General features: G+C 36.8%; 2 protein-coding genes across 2 annotated transcripts in view; one reads left to right on the top strand and one right to left on the bottom strand.

The window, feature by feature from the left end:
• The window catches only part of LOC101891324 (echinoderm microtubule-associated protein-like CG42247), a 354,339-nt gene that overhangs the window by 268,057 nt on the left and 69,193 nt on the right, over positions 1 to 17,089 (bottom strand). The gene's annotated exons all lie outside the window — the stretch shown is intronic.
• On the top strand, positions 2,182 to 6,946 carry LOC101893236 (odorant receptor 67d-like). Its single transcript, XM_020039558.2, has 4 exons — positions 2,182 to 2,546; positions 2,604 to 3,136; positions 3,198 to 3,387; positions 5,356 to 6,946. Exons 1-4 carry the CDS (start codon positions 2,304 to 2,306, stop codon positions 5,524 to 5,526), a joined length of 1,137 nt encoding a protein of 378 aa, XP_019895117.2. The 5' UTR covers positions 2,182 to 2,303; the 3' UTR covers positions 5,527 to 6,946.

Here is a 17,089-nt window from a genome sequence, read left to right as displayed (position 1 = left end):
CGAATTTTGAATACCCTCTACCTTAGGGTAAAGGAAACATTAGAACCCATATTTTAGACATATTCGTGGGAAAATGTAGCAAAACAACATCAAAATATCGAATATCTGGAGGTACCGTTATATGGAGCTATACCAAAACGTGGACCTATACATCCAGAAACCATTATGACCAACAAATACCAATTTTTAGAGAAATCCGTGAAAAAATGTGGCAAATATCATAAAAATACCAAAAATCGGGAGGAACCGTTATATGGGGGCTATACCAAAGCGTGGACCAATACATACAATATTTCGCCACACAAACTAGGACCCATTACCATTTTCAAACCAATTTTCAGACAAATCCGTGAAAAATTGTGGCAAAAATCATCAAAATACCGTTATATGGGGACTAAACCACAACGTGGACCGATATATCTCATACACCGACTGTGGCCTCCATATCAAATTTTAGAATTCCAGCTCTATCCTATCTCAAATTTATTACCACAGTTATATTACACAAACCAAAAACCATCTTCTTCTCTCCACCCAAGACACCAACAGTGACCTTGATATTAAATTTCAGAATACCATCTCTATCGTAACACCCAACGGCATATTTTGTGGCATTTTACACTTTAACGAATTTCTAAAACCACCTGCATGTCTTAACAACAGACACCAATAGTGACATGCATTTCAAATTTCAGACTTGCAGCTCTATCCATACCACCAATACTAAATTTAGTACCATTTAGATATTTTCGCAGAATTAAAGTACACGTTTTCAAGACAACCTCCATATCACAACCTCAACAGTGACCTTGATACCACATTTCAGGATTTCAGCTGTTTAATTTCCCCATTATCCAATTTAGTACCATTTTGTACAATTATAGTACGCATATCCAAATCTGCCTCCTTCTCTCAACCACAGGCACGCACAGTGGCATCCATATCCAATTTCGGGGTTCTAGTTCTATCCCTTCCACCCAATACCAAATTTAGTACCACTTAGTACTATAGTATACATGAACAGCGACCCTAATACCTTTTCAGATTTAAAGCACTATCTGTTCACCCAATACCAAATAGTACCAAACATAGTAATATTTACTGTTTTTCGTGCCTATTTTTAAAACCAGCTTCATATCTTTTTTCCAGATACCAACAGAGACCTTAATATCAAAATTTTGGATTCCAGCCCTGTCACTTCACCCAATACCAAATTTAGTACCATTTACTAATTTTCGTACAAATATAGGATGCATTTCTAAACCACCGCCAAATCCCAAACACAGATACCATCAATAATCTTAATATCAAATTTCAGAATTTAATCTCTATCCCTTCACCAATACAAAATATACATAGTACAATTCAGTATTTTTATACAATTATAGTACACATTTCCGAAACCACCTACATCTAAGACATATGAACAACAGTATCAGTTCATTCAATACCAAACTGTACCAAATATATTACTATTTAGTACTTTTCGTGTCCATTTCCATAACCACCTCTGTATCGCAAACCTAACACCAACAGGAAAAATAATACAAAATGTCAGTTTCATCATTTAGTACCATTTAGTCCAGTTCGCACACATTTCCAAAACCACATTTATATATCAAAAATACTTTCCAACCTTGAATCTCATACCGAGGACGCATATAGATAATTTTTGCCCGGATGAATTTCACCACACTTGGAGTACTGAATTTCAAACATTTTTTGGTGGAAAAATTGCACTTGAAGCTAAAAAATATGAAATTGCGAAAGGTACCGTAACATGGCGGGCTAGACGAAAACGTCAGCCTATATATAACTTTTTTGCAATACGTACTTCAAAAGCCCTCTATTGCACCTCTGAAAAGTAGTTGATGCAGAGGTCTCTATTGAATAAAATTTATTCTCAGTGGTTACTACAGATAGGTAGTTGGTCACAAGGAACACTGCTGCAGTTTCGTAGGTCTTCTATAAATTGAATACTTTTGAATTACTTGAATACTGTAAGATCTATAGGAAGAACATTAGCTCACTCCATTATAGTTTGGTTGAACGTCAGTTTATTTCCGATTAAAGTTAATCAAAAATAACCTGGTTAATTATGATGTCAAAACTGACAGGTGATTAAAAATTCTTTCGTAAGACCTTTGCAACTAAGTGTCGGGAATGCCTGAGAGCTTGACAGGTGAAATAATTTGTTGTAAGGCCACACCATTTAACCAAAATTTTCCGTAATACCATTCAACGATTCAAATCAATTCGCAACGGATTTCTAAGACGGAACAAAATTCCAAAAATCGTGAAGTATGGCCAAAACCCTTGTGCAACGCTATGAAACGATTGTCCGTTTAATTCGAATATTTTCGGGTATTTGTGGTGCGAATATTTTTAATCCTGCCTTTAAAAAGAATATCCTCACCTGGATTGTGATCATTTTCATTTATCAATATTTTGTCTTTACTGGCTATACCCTTTATGTAAAGATTTATATTGACAAAGATAGGCCGAGTGTATTACAGGTCCTCTGCTATTTGGGAAGTGCTGTGCAGGTGAGTGAGATGAATTAAAGAAAATTGGAATCGAGCACAAAAAACTTCTTCCCATAGGGCTATTGCAAACTTTTGAATTTCCTCTGGAACAAGGACGATATACGATATTTGATTTATGAGTTGCGGGACATCTACGAGAAATATGATCTGAAACATGCCGATTACCGTTGCTGTCTGGAGAAGAACATTAACAGGGTGAACCGATTCATCAAATTTATGGCCACTATGCATCTAGTCATTACCATAACTCTGATTGCCGTCGTGCCATTCTATCGCGTGGTATTTAATGAGCGAATACTTATAATGCAATTTCTATTCCCCGGAGTGGATCCAAATACGGCATATGGTTATACAATTATAACCACCATACATTGTATTTGTATACTGTTCGGATCGTTTGGAAATTTCGCAGCGGATGTATGCTTTTTTAACATTGTCAGTCATGTCCCACTGTTCAGGGATCTCTTGAGGTGTAAATGTCAGGACTTAAATGAAATTCTTGAGGAAGAACGGGCATCTGAAGAGGAAGGATTTGCAGAGATTGAATTACTGCTAAAAGATATTTTTCAGTGGCATCAAAAATACATGAGGTAAGCAAATTTCTATTTGGGAGTTCGATAGAGTTAATTTAGTTTGAGTTTTTGTCTGCAGATACATAACTACGGTAAAAGAAAATTACTTCTGGGTTGTGCTTGTCGAAATGAGAACAGTGGCTCTGAGCATTGCCTCGACACTCTTCTGTTTAATTTTGGGCAAATGGCCAGGAGGACTCACCTATCTCACCTACTGCTTCATAATGTTGTACATGTACTGTGGTCTGGGAACAATTGTTGAAATAACAGTAAGTATTGCAAAAACAGTATTTAAAAAATCCTCGATGTTCTCAGTGAGAGAGAGAGAGAGTGGGAGAGCTAGAAATAAAAGGATTCCTAAAAAAGTTATGTTGCTCCACAGCAAAAGAAGGCAAGCGATGCTCTTAATAAGAGAGAGAGAGAGAGAGGGAGCTTTATATAAAAAAGTCAGGTTGCTGTACAATAAGAGAGAAATAAAGAGAGAGAGAGAGACAGAGCGAGCAATACAAAGCTTTCAAGAAATAGAGGGGCCGTTCTACAAAAGTGACCTCTGATACAATCGAAATCAATCGCCTTTGGGATCAGCTACTCTACAGCTGATGTCTCTGTGCCCAGCTACTGTACGGCAGTGGCCTCAGTGCCAAGATACTATACGGCAGTGGTCTCTTAGGTCAGCTATTCTACGGCAGGGGTCTCTGTGCCCAGCTACTGTACGGCAGTGGCCTCAGTGCCAAGATACTCTACGGCAGTGGCCTCTTAGGTCAGCTTATCTACAGCAGTGGCCTCTGGCACAGGTACTCTATGACAGTGGCCTCTGAGTTGAGTTACACTACACTAGTGGGCTCTGAGGTCAACTACTCCACAGAAAAGCTCTCTGAGTCCAGGTGCTACTGCACCTGATGTCTGAGGCCAGCTTGTCCATGGTAGTTGCCTCTGAGGTCAGCTACTCTACAGCGGTGGCCTCTAAGGCCAGTTACACTACAGTAGTGAACTCTAAGGTCTGCTACTCCACATTGTGGTCTCTGCTGTCACCTACTCTACATTAGAGCTCTTTGAAGTCAACTACTCAACAGCAGTGGCCTCTGAGGTCAGTTTCTCTACAGTTGAGGCCTTTGAGGTCAACTACTCTACAGCACTGGTCTCTGAAGTCAACTACTCTACAGCAGTGGCCTCTGAGGTCAACTACTCTACAGCAGTGGTCTCTGACCTCTTAGGCCAGTTACTCCACAGCAATGGTCTCTGAGGCCAGTTACTCCAAAGCAGTGGCCTTTGAGGCCAGCTACTATACAGTATGGGGCTCTGAGGTCTGCTACTCTACAGTAGAGGTCTCTGAGACTAGCTACTCTACGATAGAGATATCTAAGGCCAGTTACTCTACAGTAGAGGGCTCTGAGGTCTGCTACTCTACATTGGGGTCTTTGCTGTCAGCAACTCTACATTAGAGCGGTCTGAGGCCAGCTACTCAACAGCAGTTGCCTCTGCGGCCAGTTACTCTGCATTTTAGGCCTTTGAGATCAACTACTCTACAGCAGTGGTCTTTGAGGTCAACTACTCTACAAAAGTGGCCAGCTGCTCTACAACAGTGGCCTAGGAGGTCAGCTAGTCTACAATAGAGGTCTCTGAGGGTAACAACTCTGCAGCAATGGCCTCTGATGCCAGATGTTCTACAACAGTGGCATCTGAGGCCAACTACTCCCTAGCAGTGGCCTCTGAGGCGAGCTACTCCACAGCGGTAGCCTCTGAGATCCATTGCTCAACAGTAGTTAAGGCATTGCTCAAAGGCAGTTAATCTAAAGCAGTGACCTCTGAAGTCTACTACTATACAGCATTGGCCTTCGAGATCAGATAATCTGCAGTGGAGGCATCTGTTGTCAGCTACTCATAAATAGATGTCTCTGAAGTTAGCTAATTTAAAAGTTTTTGAGGCAAGCTACCACCCAGAAAGGTTTTTGAGGCAACCTACCTTACATTAGAAGGTCTTGAGACCAGTTACTTTACAGTAGAGACCTTTACACTAGAGGTCAGCTACTTTACATTAGGAGCACCTGAGGCCAGCTATTTTACTGTAGTGGCTTCTGAGACCAGCTACTCTACATCAAAGATTCTGAGATCTCTTGTAATCTCTTGTGAGTTGTAAGACCTCATTGAGAGATTCTTTCTTTGACGACTTGATTGAAATACCAATTTATTTTTAAATGATATTTTTTAAAGCCTGTTATTTTTTTTCTGTTTTCCAGAACGATGGCTTTATCGACTCATGCTACACAGAGATCATTTGGTACCGGCTATCCGTACACCAGAGAAAAATGTTACAAATGATGTTAATGATGACCCAAAATACCGAAGGTCTAACAATTGGTTCGGTTATACCTCTGACCGTGAATACGGGTCTACAATTACCAAATTAACTTTACACCATGACAATGATGTTGATTAATTTTCTTGAGTAGATGTTGTTTTGTTAGACCCACCAAGAGAGAGAGAGAGAGAGCGATGACAGTAAAAATTGAAGCAATGAGGAGAATTTGGAACAATTACAAACAATTATCGTGGTGCATAAATCCATAAATAATTTATTTTCCCTACTTTAGCTGACGTTTTCCCTTCCCCTCAACGATTTAGAAAGAAGAATGAAGCATTCATTAACAACCGGGTAACAAATCTTAATGATGTCAGGAATGATAAAGTGGTGCTTTGTAATGTTATTGTTAACGATAAATCTCTGCTTGTGAACTAGCTTTATATTGATCCCCTCTTAAGTAGATTAAGTAGCTCAGCTGACTAGGCCATTGTTAGGCATTTTTTAAATAAAACCAAAAATAAAAATAAAATATAACCTCCACAATAGTATGGAGGGTATATTAAAATTGTCATTCCGTTTGTAAAACCTCGAAATATACATTTTAGACCCCATAATGTATATATATTCTTGATCAGCATAAAATTCTATGTCGATTTACCGATGTCCGTCCGTCTTTGGAAATCACTCTAGCTTCCGAACGAAATGAAGTGGGTTGATGAAATTTTACTAATGTGTATGTCTGCAAGACATTTGGTATTGGAAATGAGTCAGGTAGATCCACGTTTTGGTATAGTCCCCATACAACGGTATCTCCCGATATTCGGTTATTTGATGATTTTAGCGAAAATTTTCACCGGAATTGTTTCAAATTTGGTGGTTGAAGTTCGTAATGAATACTACAGCCTGTGACAGAAAATTGTCTGTGCAGTTTCACATTTTCGTATACCCCCCATAAGACGGTACCTCCCGATATTCGGTTATTTGATGATTTTAGCGACATTATTCACCGGAATTGTTTCAAACTTGGTGTTTGAAGTTCGTAATGAATATTACAGCCAAGACCGAAAATTGTCTGTGCAGGTTCACGTTTTCGTATAGCCCCCATATAACGGTACCTGCCGATATTCGGTATTTTAATTATTTTAGAGACATTATTCACCGAAATTGTTTCAAATTTGGTGTTTAAAATTCGTAATGAATACTACAGCCTAAGACAGAAAATTGTTTGTCCAGATCCATGTCTTCGTATAGCCCCCACACAACGGTACCTCCCGATATTCGGTATTTTGATTATTTTAGCGACATTATTCGCCGGAATTGTTTCAAATTTGGTGTTTAAAATTCGTAATGAATACTACAGCCTAAGAAAGAAAATTGTCTGTGCAGGTTCACGTCTTCGTATAGCCCCAATATAACGGTACCTGCCTATATTCAGTATTTTGATTATTTTAGCGAAATTATTCACCGGAACTGTTTAAAATTTCGTATGTGAAGTTCGTAAGGATACTACAGCCTATGATAAAAAAAATCGTAAGCAAGTCCACGTCTTCGTATAGCCTCAATATAACGGTACCTGCCTATCTATATTCGGTATTTTGATTATGTTAGCAACTTTATTCACCGATTTTTTTTTTTTTTTTCAAGTTTCGGATTTGAATATTGTAATGACTTATGACAAAAGCCATTACATGTCCGGTACCAAATATCATTCTTGTGGAGTGCATATTACGCATGTGAGGGACTTAAAACCTCAAACATATATATGAGAGCTATAGCTATATCTGAATCAAATTTGACGTCCTTGCTTCTAGACTGAATTCGGTCAGACGTTCCAAAATTCAGTTCATTTGAACTGATATTGGCCATTAATTGCACAATTAATCCGAAATCGGTTTGTTCACGGATAAGTGAACATGTTTTTATAATAAAAGAGAATAGCGGGGCTAACTAGTGTAGATGAGAGGGATTTGTTAAACAGGGATCTTTTTAATACAGCCCATATTATATAAGATAAGAAAATGTGGTGAACAGACCTTTGAGTTAGAAATAAATAATTCAATTGCTGCATGTGGTATGTTTGAGTTAGATTACTGGATGAAATCTTAACTCATACTGATAAGGAAGTGCAGCATGTTTGCTTGCCACAAGTGAGATAGCTACGCATGTTTTATGACCTCCCCTAGAATTTATGGCGGCATGGTGCACAGGCATGTGTAGATTTGTATCTCTCTCTCTCTCTCTCTCTCTATATATATATATATATATATATATATATATATATATATATATATATATATATATATATATATATATATATATATATATATATATATATATTGTTAGGCATTTTTTAAATAAACCAAAAATAAAAATAAAATATAACCTCCACCATAGTATGGAGGGTACATTATATATATATATATATATATATATATATATATATATATATATATATATATATATATATATATATATATATATATATATATATATATTCTTGATCAGCATAAAATTCTATCTCGATTGTGCGATGTCCGTTCGTCTGTGGAAATCACTCTAGCTTCCGAACGAAATGAAGTGGGTTGACAAAATTTTACTCAAATGTGCATTATGTCTGCACGACATTTAGTATTGCAAATGAGTCATGTAGATCCACGTTTTGGTATAGCCCCCATACAACGGTACCTTCCGATAATAGCTAAAGTTGAATTTGGGTGGAAAATGAGTTCGAATTATTAACAACCAGAAAATTAGGAGGTAAAGTTCTATATGCGACATTACTGCAAAAATGGGCCGGAATTGAATGTTTATACCCTCAGCCTTATGGCTTGAGAGGGTGTATATCATTTGATACGTCCTCATGGAAATATCGGGTTTTAACGGGTCTCTTTCAACCAGGACATTTGGAGTCGATCTAGCAATGTCCGTCTATCTAGAAGGGAGAATCATATTTGATCCAAACTTGGTACATCGTAATATTATTGTCAAACATCGATCGAGTTCGGAGGGCATTGTCGGTCCTCTCCTTCCGGTACCTCAACCCCCCCCCCCCAAAAAAAAAGGTCGAATTTTTCAAAAAAAATATTTTATTGCAAAGAAAGACAACGGATAATCCAATTTTGCTTCAGCTTTGCAAATCCTAATATTTGCATCGGTGCTAGGTCATGTGCGAAAAAGGATAATATCGGTCCAATCCATCAAGTACCTCCCCGATAAAAGGCCGGAATTTTGAATTATTATAACTCTTGTAAAATGTGATGCAAGAGTCCGATTGTCCTCAAATTACACACATCGCAGTAGTTCCATTAACCCAAGGTCTGGTGTGAAGATGGAATATATCGACCCACTCCTTCTGGTGTTTGAAGTTCGTAATGAATACTACAGCCAAGACCGAAAATTGTCTGTGCAGGTTCACGTTTTCGTATCATATATCGGTACCCCCCGTTATTCGGCATTTTGATTATTTTAGCGACATTATTTACCGGAATTGTTTCAAATTTGGTGTTTAAAATTCGTAATGAGTACTACAGCCTAGATAGAAAATTTTCTGTGCAGGTTCATGTCTTCGTATAGCCCCCATATAACAGTACCTCACGATATTCCGTATTTAGATTATTTTAGCGACATTATTCACCGGAACTGTTTAAAATTTCGTATGTGAAGTTCGTAAGGATACTACAGCCTATGATAAAAAAATCGTAAGCAAGTCCACGTCTTCGTATAGCCTCAATATAACGGTACCTGCTTATCTATATTCGGTATTTTGATTATGTTAGCAACTTTATTCACCGATTTTTTTTTTTCAAGTTTCGGATTTGAATATTGTAATGACTTATGACAAAAGCCATTACATGTCCGGTACCAAATATCATTCTTGTGGAGTGCATATTACGCATGTGAGGGACTTAAAACCTCAAACATATATATGAGAGCTATAGCTATATCTGAATCAAATTTGACGTCCTTGCTTCTAGACTGAATTCGGTCAGACGTTCCAAAATTCAGTTCATTTGAACTGATATTGGCCATTAATTGCACAATTAATCCGAAATCGGTTTGTTCACGGATAAGTGAACATGTTTTTATAATAAAAGAGAATAGCGGGGCTAACTAGTGTAGATGAGAGGGATTTGTTAAACAGGGATCTTTTTAATACAGCCCATATTATATAAGATAAGAAAATGTGGTGAACAGACCTTTGAGTTAGAAATAAATAATTCAATTGCTGCATGTGGTATGTTTGAGTTAGATTACTGGATGAAATCTTAACTCATACTGATAAGGAAGTGCAGCATGTTTGCTTGCCACAAGTGAGATAGCTACGCATGTTTTATGACCTCCCCTAGAATTTATGGCGGCATGGTGCACAGGCATGTGTAGATTTGTATCTCTCCTTTTCTCTCTCTTACACTTTATGCTAGACTGGGTTAAGAAAAATTATCATAAGTAGAACTTAAGAATTATTTTAAATGAATAAAAACAGTGTAGTAACAAAAGTAAAACGGTGCATACATTTCTTCCGCGAAGATATATATGAACCGATCTCGATAAAATTTGAAACAGGTATTTCTGGGCTCTCTCTGATATCTGGTACCAAATACTATTGTTGTCCAATGCATATTACGTTTTTCGGTATTTTTAAGATTTTAACAAGGTTTTTAACGAATTTTATTTTTTTAAAGTTTCCATGGTGGAGGGTATTTAAATATCGGTCCGACCAAACTTACAGCTTTTTTAATTGTTTTATTTATACTTGAGTGGTGTGGGTTATGATATGATCACTACAATGCAACTATGGCCTTGGTTTACTTGTTTTAAGGTGTGTATACTGTCTTGTGCGTAATCTAATTGATCCCAAGAGAAAATTACAGACTGCAGTTAGCTTTTTCAAAATTTGTATTTAAAACTCAGGTATTAATTCATCCAAGTCTTCACCTCCAATTACCCCATAAAAATTGTATGGAAATCACATGGAAACACCAGAAAGTTGCCATTTTATTTCAATATCGTATAGTTTACACACTTTGCTATATATCTTCCCACTCAGCTGCACTCCATATCGTTAGCCTTCAACAATACTTCCACTTTAGTATCCCAAAAGCTATGCATTCCACATTGAAATGCCATTTGAGAATGGCAGTTTATTAGACCACATCAGTGACAGACACTTGAGCATATGTCGAAAAACTATGTAAAATCATTTGACAGGACGACGATAACAGCAATTGGATTTACTTTCTCTCTCCCTGTCGGCGCTTTCATACAAACCATTTTAGCCACACATAGAAAAGGATTTTTTTCCGCTAACCAAATCTAATGGCAAGAAAGTGGAAAGAAACGTGTCTGGGTATTTGTATGGTGGTGGTATAGACGTCAGCAACGTTACATTCAATTGAATTGCATTTCCGGTTGTTCTACATTCGCCAGCATGTCCAATACATGCATGGCAGACATATGTGTTTGTAACACACATGTATTGTCGCACACTTGCATTATGGAGGAGAGATACAACAATTCTACCATACAATCATTGTAAGGAAAACTACTTTCCAACAAAGGCTCGTTATATTACCGTTACTCAGACTAACATAAACACACCAATACATCGATATCATAGATAACCAGAGGCACTTGTGTGTATTTAAGCAATGAACATAACATTTAATTGTTTTTACATCAAGAAGTGAAAGTTTGTTATTGTATTGGAGTTATTCCTTCTTGCATTGACTTTATATACAGAGAGCCGTTTTGAGAATGACCATTTTCACGATATCATAAAGTTCAGTTTCGAATACACCTGTATTTGTATGCAAAATATTACTTTCTGTGAAACATTAAGACAAGTTAAATTGTTAGTTACGTTTTAAGTGCAGTATTTGGTCAAGAGGCTCCAACGAAAGATTGGTGGAATATATCGGTAAGCATAGGTAATTTAGTTGGTATGTTAATTCAAAGGAATAATTTTGAAACACATTTGCAAGAGGACTAATTGCTCTTCACTTGGAGGATGTGTGTGTCTTAAGAAGGCATTATCTATGTCCCTTTTATTGAATATTGCAATTAAGTCGCCTCTTTGTACAGGAAAGAGTTGACCGAAATATTTAATTTTCCATTGGATTTAAGTCTTTTACATTTATTAAAATGTACACAGTTGGCAAAAGGGCAGGATTGAAAATGGACAATATGGGTAACTCATTACTATAACTTTCCACAAAATTTCAAAATTGTGATGTCAAGTGGTATTAAATTGTACACATAACGGAAATTATTGAACCAGTGCTTCTTGTACCTACCCCAAAAACGTAAAAGTTGTGGTTTCTAGTTACGTGAGAAATTAGTTCTCGACTTACTTTATCAAACTTCGCAAACCCCACTTATGCAGTATTAGATTTCTCATGGTCATAAAAAATAAAATAATAAGATTCAAAATTATTTTCCTTAAATTCTTCCCTTCATACCAGCAAGTACCCCCTATTTCGCCAGCGAAAAGTCCACCTTAAAGTCTTAGATTCGTTCCAATAGTTCGTGTTAGGCCTTTTTATACCCTACACCACATAGTGGTAAGGGTATTATGTCTTTGTCCATTTGTTTGTAACATGGAGAAGGAAGCGAGATAGACCCTTAGTTACTGTTGAGGATCTCCATAGAATAACTTTCTGAGTTGATTTATGCATGTCAGTCCGTCGTCTGTCCATGTAGTCTTGTGAACAAAATGCCAGTCGCATTTATAATCCGATTGATAAGAAGTTTTGTAATCTATATTTGCTTTGCCCAAGGGCGAACCCTATTTAAATTGTTGATAATCGAATCAGATTTAGATATGGCTCCCATATATCTTCAACCGATTTCGGGTTAATTGTGCAACAAATGCCCATTATAAGTCCAAATGACCTAAATTTTGGACCATCGCACCGAATTCAGTTTAGAGGCAAGTACATCAAATTTGGAGAAAATCTGTTCAGATATAGCTTTAGCTCCCATATAAATGTTTGATCCGATTTGGGGTTTAAAGTACCTCACATGCGTAATATGCACCCCACAAGAATGGTATTTGGCACTAGATAACTTATGGATATTGTATATACCTCCGTCAAATTTTATCGAGATCGGTTCAGATTAAGATATATTTCCCATTTATATCTTTATTCAGAATTAGGTTTATTGTACACCAAATGGCTAACATCTGCCGCAATGGACAGTATTTGCGAAAATCCGATTGAATTCATCCTAGAAACCATTATTTCAAATTTAAATACAAATCGGTTCAGATATAGCTTCAACTCCCATATATATGTTTTATCCGATTTAGGGTTTAAAGTCCCTCACAAGCGGAATATGCACTCCACAAGAGTCATCGTACTAGATATCGAATACAGCTCTACAGTACATATTTTTTTGTCACACTTAGATCGAGTTCGGAGACGGGCCTCCCCTGGTACCTCCCCCACAAATAGTAGAAATTTTCAAAAAATAAAGAAAGAGAAACGATTATCCGTTTTTGCTCCAACTCTGTAATTCCTAATATTTGCATCAGCGTTAGATCAGGTGCGAAAATGGACAATATCGGTCCACTCCATCAAGTACCTCTCCCACAAAAGGTCGAATTTTTCAAAAAATATATTTTCTGCATAGAAATAGAAACGATAATTAAATTTTGCTCCAACTTTGTAAAACCTAATATTTGCGTTAGTACTAGGTCCACTCCTTCAGGTACCTCCCTCACAAATAGCAGACAATTTAAAAAAAAGTATTTTCTGCACAGAAAGGGAAACGGTAATCCGATTTTGCTCCAACTTTTCAAATCGTAATATTTTCATCAGTGCTAGGTCAGGTGTGACAATAGACAATATCGGTCCATTCCACAAAGGGTCAAAATTTTGAATAATTACAACTCATATAAAATGTGATGTAAGAGTCCGATTGTGTTCAAGTTTTACATGTCTTAATATTTTTATAAAGCCAAGATCTGGTGTTAAGATGGAATATAGCAGTCCATTTCTTCTGGTACCTCTCCAACAAAAGGTCGAAATTTTGAATATCCATTAAATAAATAAATTTGCATTGGGTGCTATTTATATTTCACTCATCCCATTATTTCTACTAACATAAGATCTGTTGTGAAGATGAAATATATCGGTCTACTCCTTCTGATACCTCCCCCACAAGGCTCAAAATTTTGTATATCTATGAAGTTCATAAAAAGCGAAATTAACATCCGATTCCATTCCAGACTAGGTACATCCCAATATTTCTATCAAAAAAGATCTGTTATAAAGATGGTAGAGATCGGACCATTTCTTTTGCTACCTATTCAACATTTTGAAAAACAAAACGCTCCAAGAAAGCGAAATAAGCATCCAACTCTCTTCAAATTGTACACATACAAACATGATATATATCTGCGGACCCCTTCTGGTACCTCACTCACAAAAGTTAACAATTTTCCATACCTTTATCTGTCATAACTTGCGAAACAAGTCAGCGATTCTTTACAACTTGATATATATAAATATATCTCTCTTAACCAGAAGTCTGAGAGGATTATGGAATTTATGATTTCCCATAAATTGGATATAAATTTTCGATTTTCTTGTAATTTTGCCCACATAGATGAAGCAGGAAAATCGACTACTTCGATCGGCTATAACTGGTACCTCACGCATATATCAACATTTTCTAAAAATGATCGCAAATGTCGTATAGAAAATAGTCCAAACCTGGCACGTCGCAATATTTATATCACATTTATTTAGGTCCGATATTGGCCCATTCCTTCAGAATCTACTCTATAGAGGGTTAACAGTTTGAACAATTATAACAGAAGTCAAAATATATTTAATAAATCAAACTCTGTCAGAACCGATTGATACTTTTTATACCCTCCACCATAGTATGGAGGGTATATTAAAATTGTCATTCCGTTTGTAAAACCTCGAAATATACATTTTAGACCCCACAAAATATATATATTGTTGATCAGCATAAAATTCTATGTCGATTTAGCAATGTCCGTCCGTCTGTGGAAATCACCCTAGCTTCTGAACAAATTGAAGTAGGTTGATAAAATTTTACTCAAATGTGTATTATGTCTGCAGGACTTTTGGCATTGAAAATGGGCCATGTCTTCGTATAGCCCCCATATAACGGTACCCCCCGATATTCGACATTTTGATGATTTTAGCGACATTATAATATATAATAATAATACATAGTTAAAATGAAGGAACTAGTCGATGAAGTCCAAAACGGGAACGTCATTATCCGACAATCTATATTTGTTGCGAAAATGGACAATGTTGGCCCAATCCTTCGATAACTCCGAAGATAAACGGACATACATCGAGGTTATAATCATATTATTTAGAGCATGTCTGATGTAGCCTCCCATTCAATAAAAATATCATTACAAATATGGCTACAATATAAATGTGTTCCTCGGTGTCGAATAATAATTCTATCTTGTCTTAGCAGTTTTGGCCTGACCAATGAATTTTTATTACTTGTTGCTGGCTTAGGGTGATTTACAACATCTTGGACCATGATATATGCCCTCAATCATCTATCAATATTATCGTCATATTTATTTTCAAAAAATATTTTCCTCTCGAACATTGTCTCAAAATCAATTCCTTCTGCAGGCCATTGATGTCTTCTGAAATTAACAAACCAAGTCCTCAGGTCAATCATTTATTTTGTGTAAGTGCGGTGTTGTCATTTCTAACGACCCGAAAAAACGTAACTCTGCCTTGCTGCAGACTGGGACGAGGACAAACATACTGGGTCCGTACATACGTACATATGTTTTTCTAAGTTCGTTTTCGTTTCTTTTTCTAGTTGTTTTGCTTTGAATTTCTTCGTTTTGTTTTTACGCTTCAAGGAGTTTTTACCGTCATCGTGCCACATTAATGTGTCTGTGTGGGCCTATAAATGTTTATGGGTGTGAGTGAGTTTGTGTGTGTGTGTTTATACCCTACACCACATAGTGGTAAGGGTATTATGTCTTTGTGCATTTGTTTGTAACATGGAGAAGGAAACGAGATAGACCCATAGTTACTTTTGAGAACCTTCATAGAATCACTTTCTGAGTCGATTTATGCATGTCAGTCCGTCTGTCCGTCCGTCCGTCCGTCCGTCCGTCTGTCCATGTATTCTTGTGAACAAAATGCAGGTCGCATTTATTATCCGATTGAGATGAAATTTTCCAAACAATATTTTTTTGGCCCAAGGACGAATCCTATTGAAATTGGTGAGAATCGGATCAAGTTTAGATATAGCTCTCATATATATCTTCATCCGATTTCGGGTTAAATGTGCACCAAATATCCACTATCAGTCCAAATTACCTGAATTTTGGCACACCCAACCGAGTTCGGCCTAGAAGCAAGTATATCAAATTTGGAGAAAATCGGTTCAGATATAGCTATAGCTCCCATATATATCTTTCATCCGATTTCATCTTTAAGTCCCTCACATTCCTACTATGCACTCCATAACCGTGATATTTGGTGCCAGGTATTAGATGGAGCACAGAAATAGCTGTTTTAAATTTTATCGAAATCGGTTCAGATTTGGATATAGCTCCCATATATATCTTCATCCGATTTCGGGTTAATTGACCACCAAATGGCCAATATCAGCCCAAATGGCCCGAAATTTGGCACATGTGACCGAGATTAGCCTTAAAGCAAATACAACAGATTTGGAGAAAATCGGTTCAGAAACAGCTATAGCTCCCATATATATCTTCATCCGATTTCGGGTTAAATGTGCACCAAATGTCCACTATCAGTCTAAATTACCTGAATTTTGGCACACCCAACCGAGTTCGGCCTAGAAGCAAGTATATCAAATTTGGAGAAAATCGGTTCAGATATAGCTATAGCTCCCATATATATCTTTCATCCGATTTGGTGTTTAAGCCTCTCACATTCGTAATATGCACTCCACAAGAATGATATTTGGTACCAGATATAAGATACAGCCCAGAAATAGCTGTTTGTAATTTTATCGAAATCGGTTCAGATTTGGATATAGCTCCCATATATATCTTCATCCGATTTCGGGTTAATTGTGCACCAAATGGTCAATATAAGTCCAAATGGACTGAATTTTAGTACATCGGACCAAATTCAGCCTAGAAGCAAGTATATAAAATTTAGTGAAAATCGGTTCAGATATAGATATAGCAACCATATATATGTTTCATCCGATTTAGAGTTTTAGTCCCATACATTCGTAATATTCACTCTACAACCGTGATATTTGGTACCAGGTATTAGATGGAGCACAGGAATAGCTGTTTTAAATTTTATCGAAATCGGTTCAGATTTGGATATAGCTCTCATATATATCTTCATCTGATTTCGTGTTAAATGTGCACTAAATGGTCAATATCAGCCCAAATCACCACTACGTAAAATTTGGAGAAACCCGGTTCAGAGATAGCTATAGTTCGTAAAATGCACGATAGAATTAGATAGATTTTGATTTTGTACCAAATATCTCATAGAGCTCTGAAATGTCCTGTATAAACCTTTTTACGAGAGCTCTACTAAATATACATAGTGGTGTAGGGTATCATATAGTCGGCCCCGCCCGACTTTTGAGCTTTCCTTACTGTTTTTTTTTTGTTTGTTTGTTGTTAGTTTTTCAAAAATTATTGTTAACAG

The sequence above is a fragment of the Musca domestica genome, unplaced genomic scaffold, assembly GCF_030504385.1.
Source record: "Musca domestica strain aabys unplaced genomic scaffold, Musca_domestica.polishedcontigs.V.1.1 6, whole genome shotgun sequence".
Taxonomy (NCBI): Eukaryota; Metazoa; Arthropoda; class Insecta; order Diptera; family Muscidae; genus Musca; species Musca domestica.
Note: the sequence above shows the minus strand (reverse complement) of the source record. Positions and strands in the feature narration are given on the sequence as shown.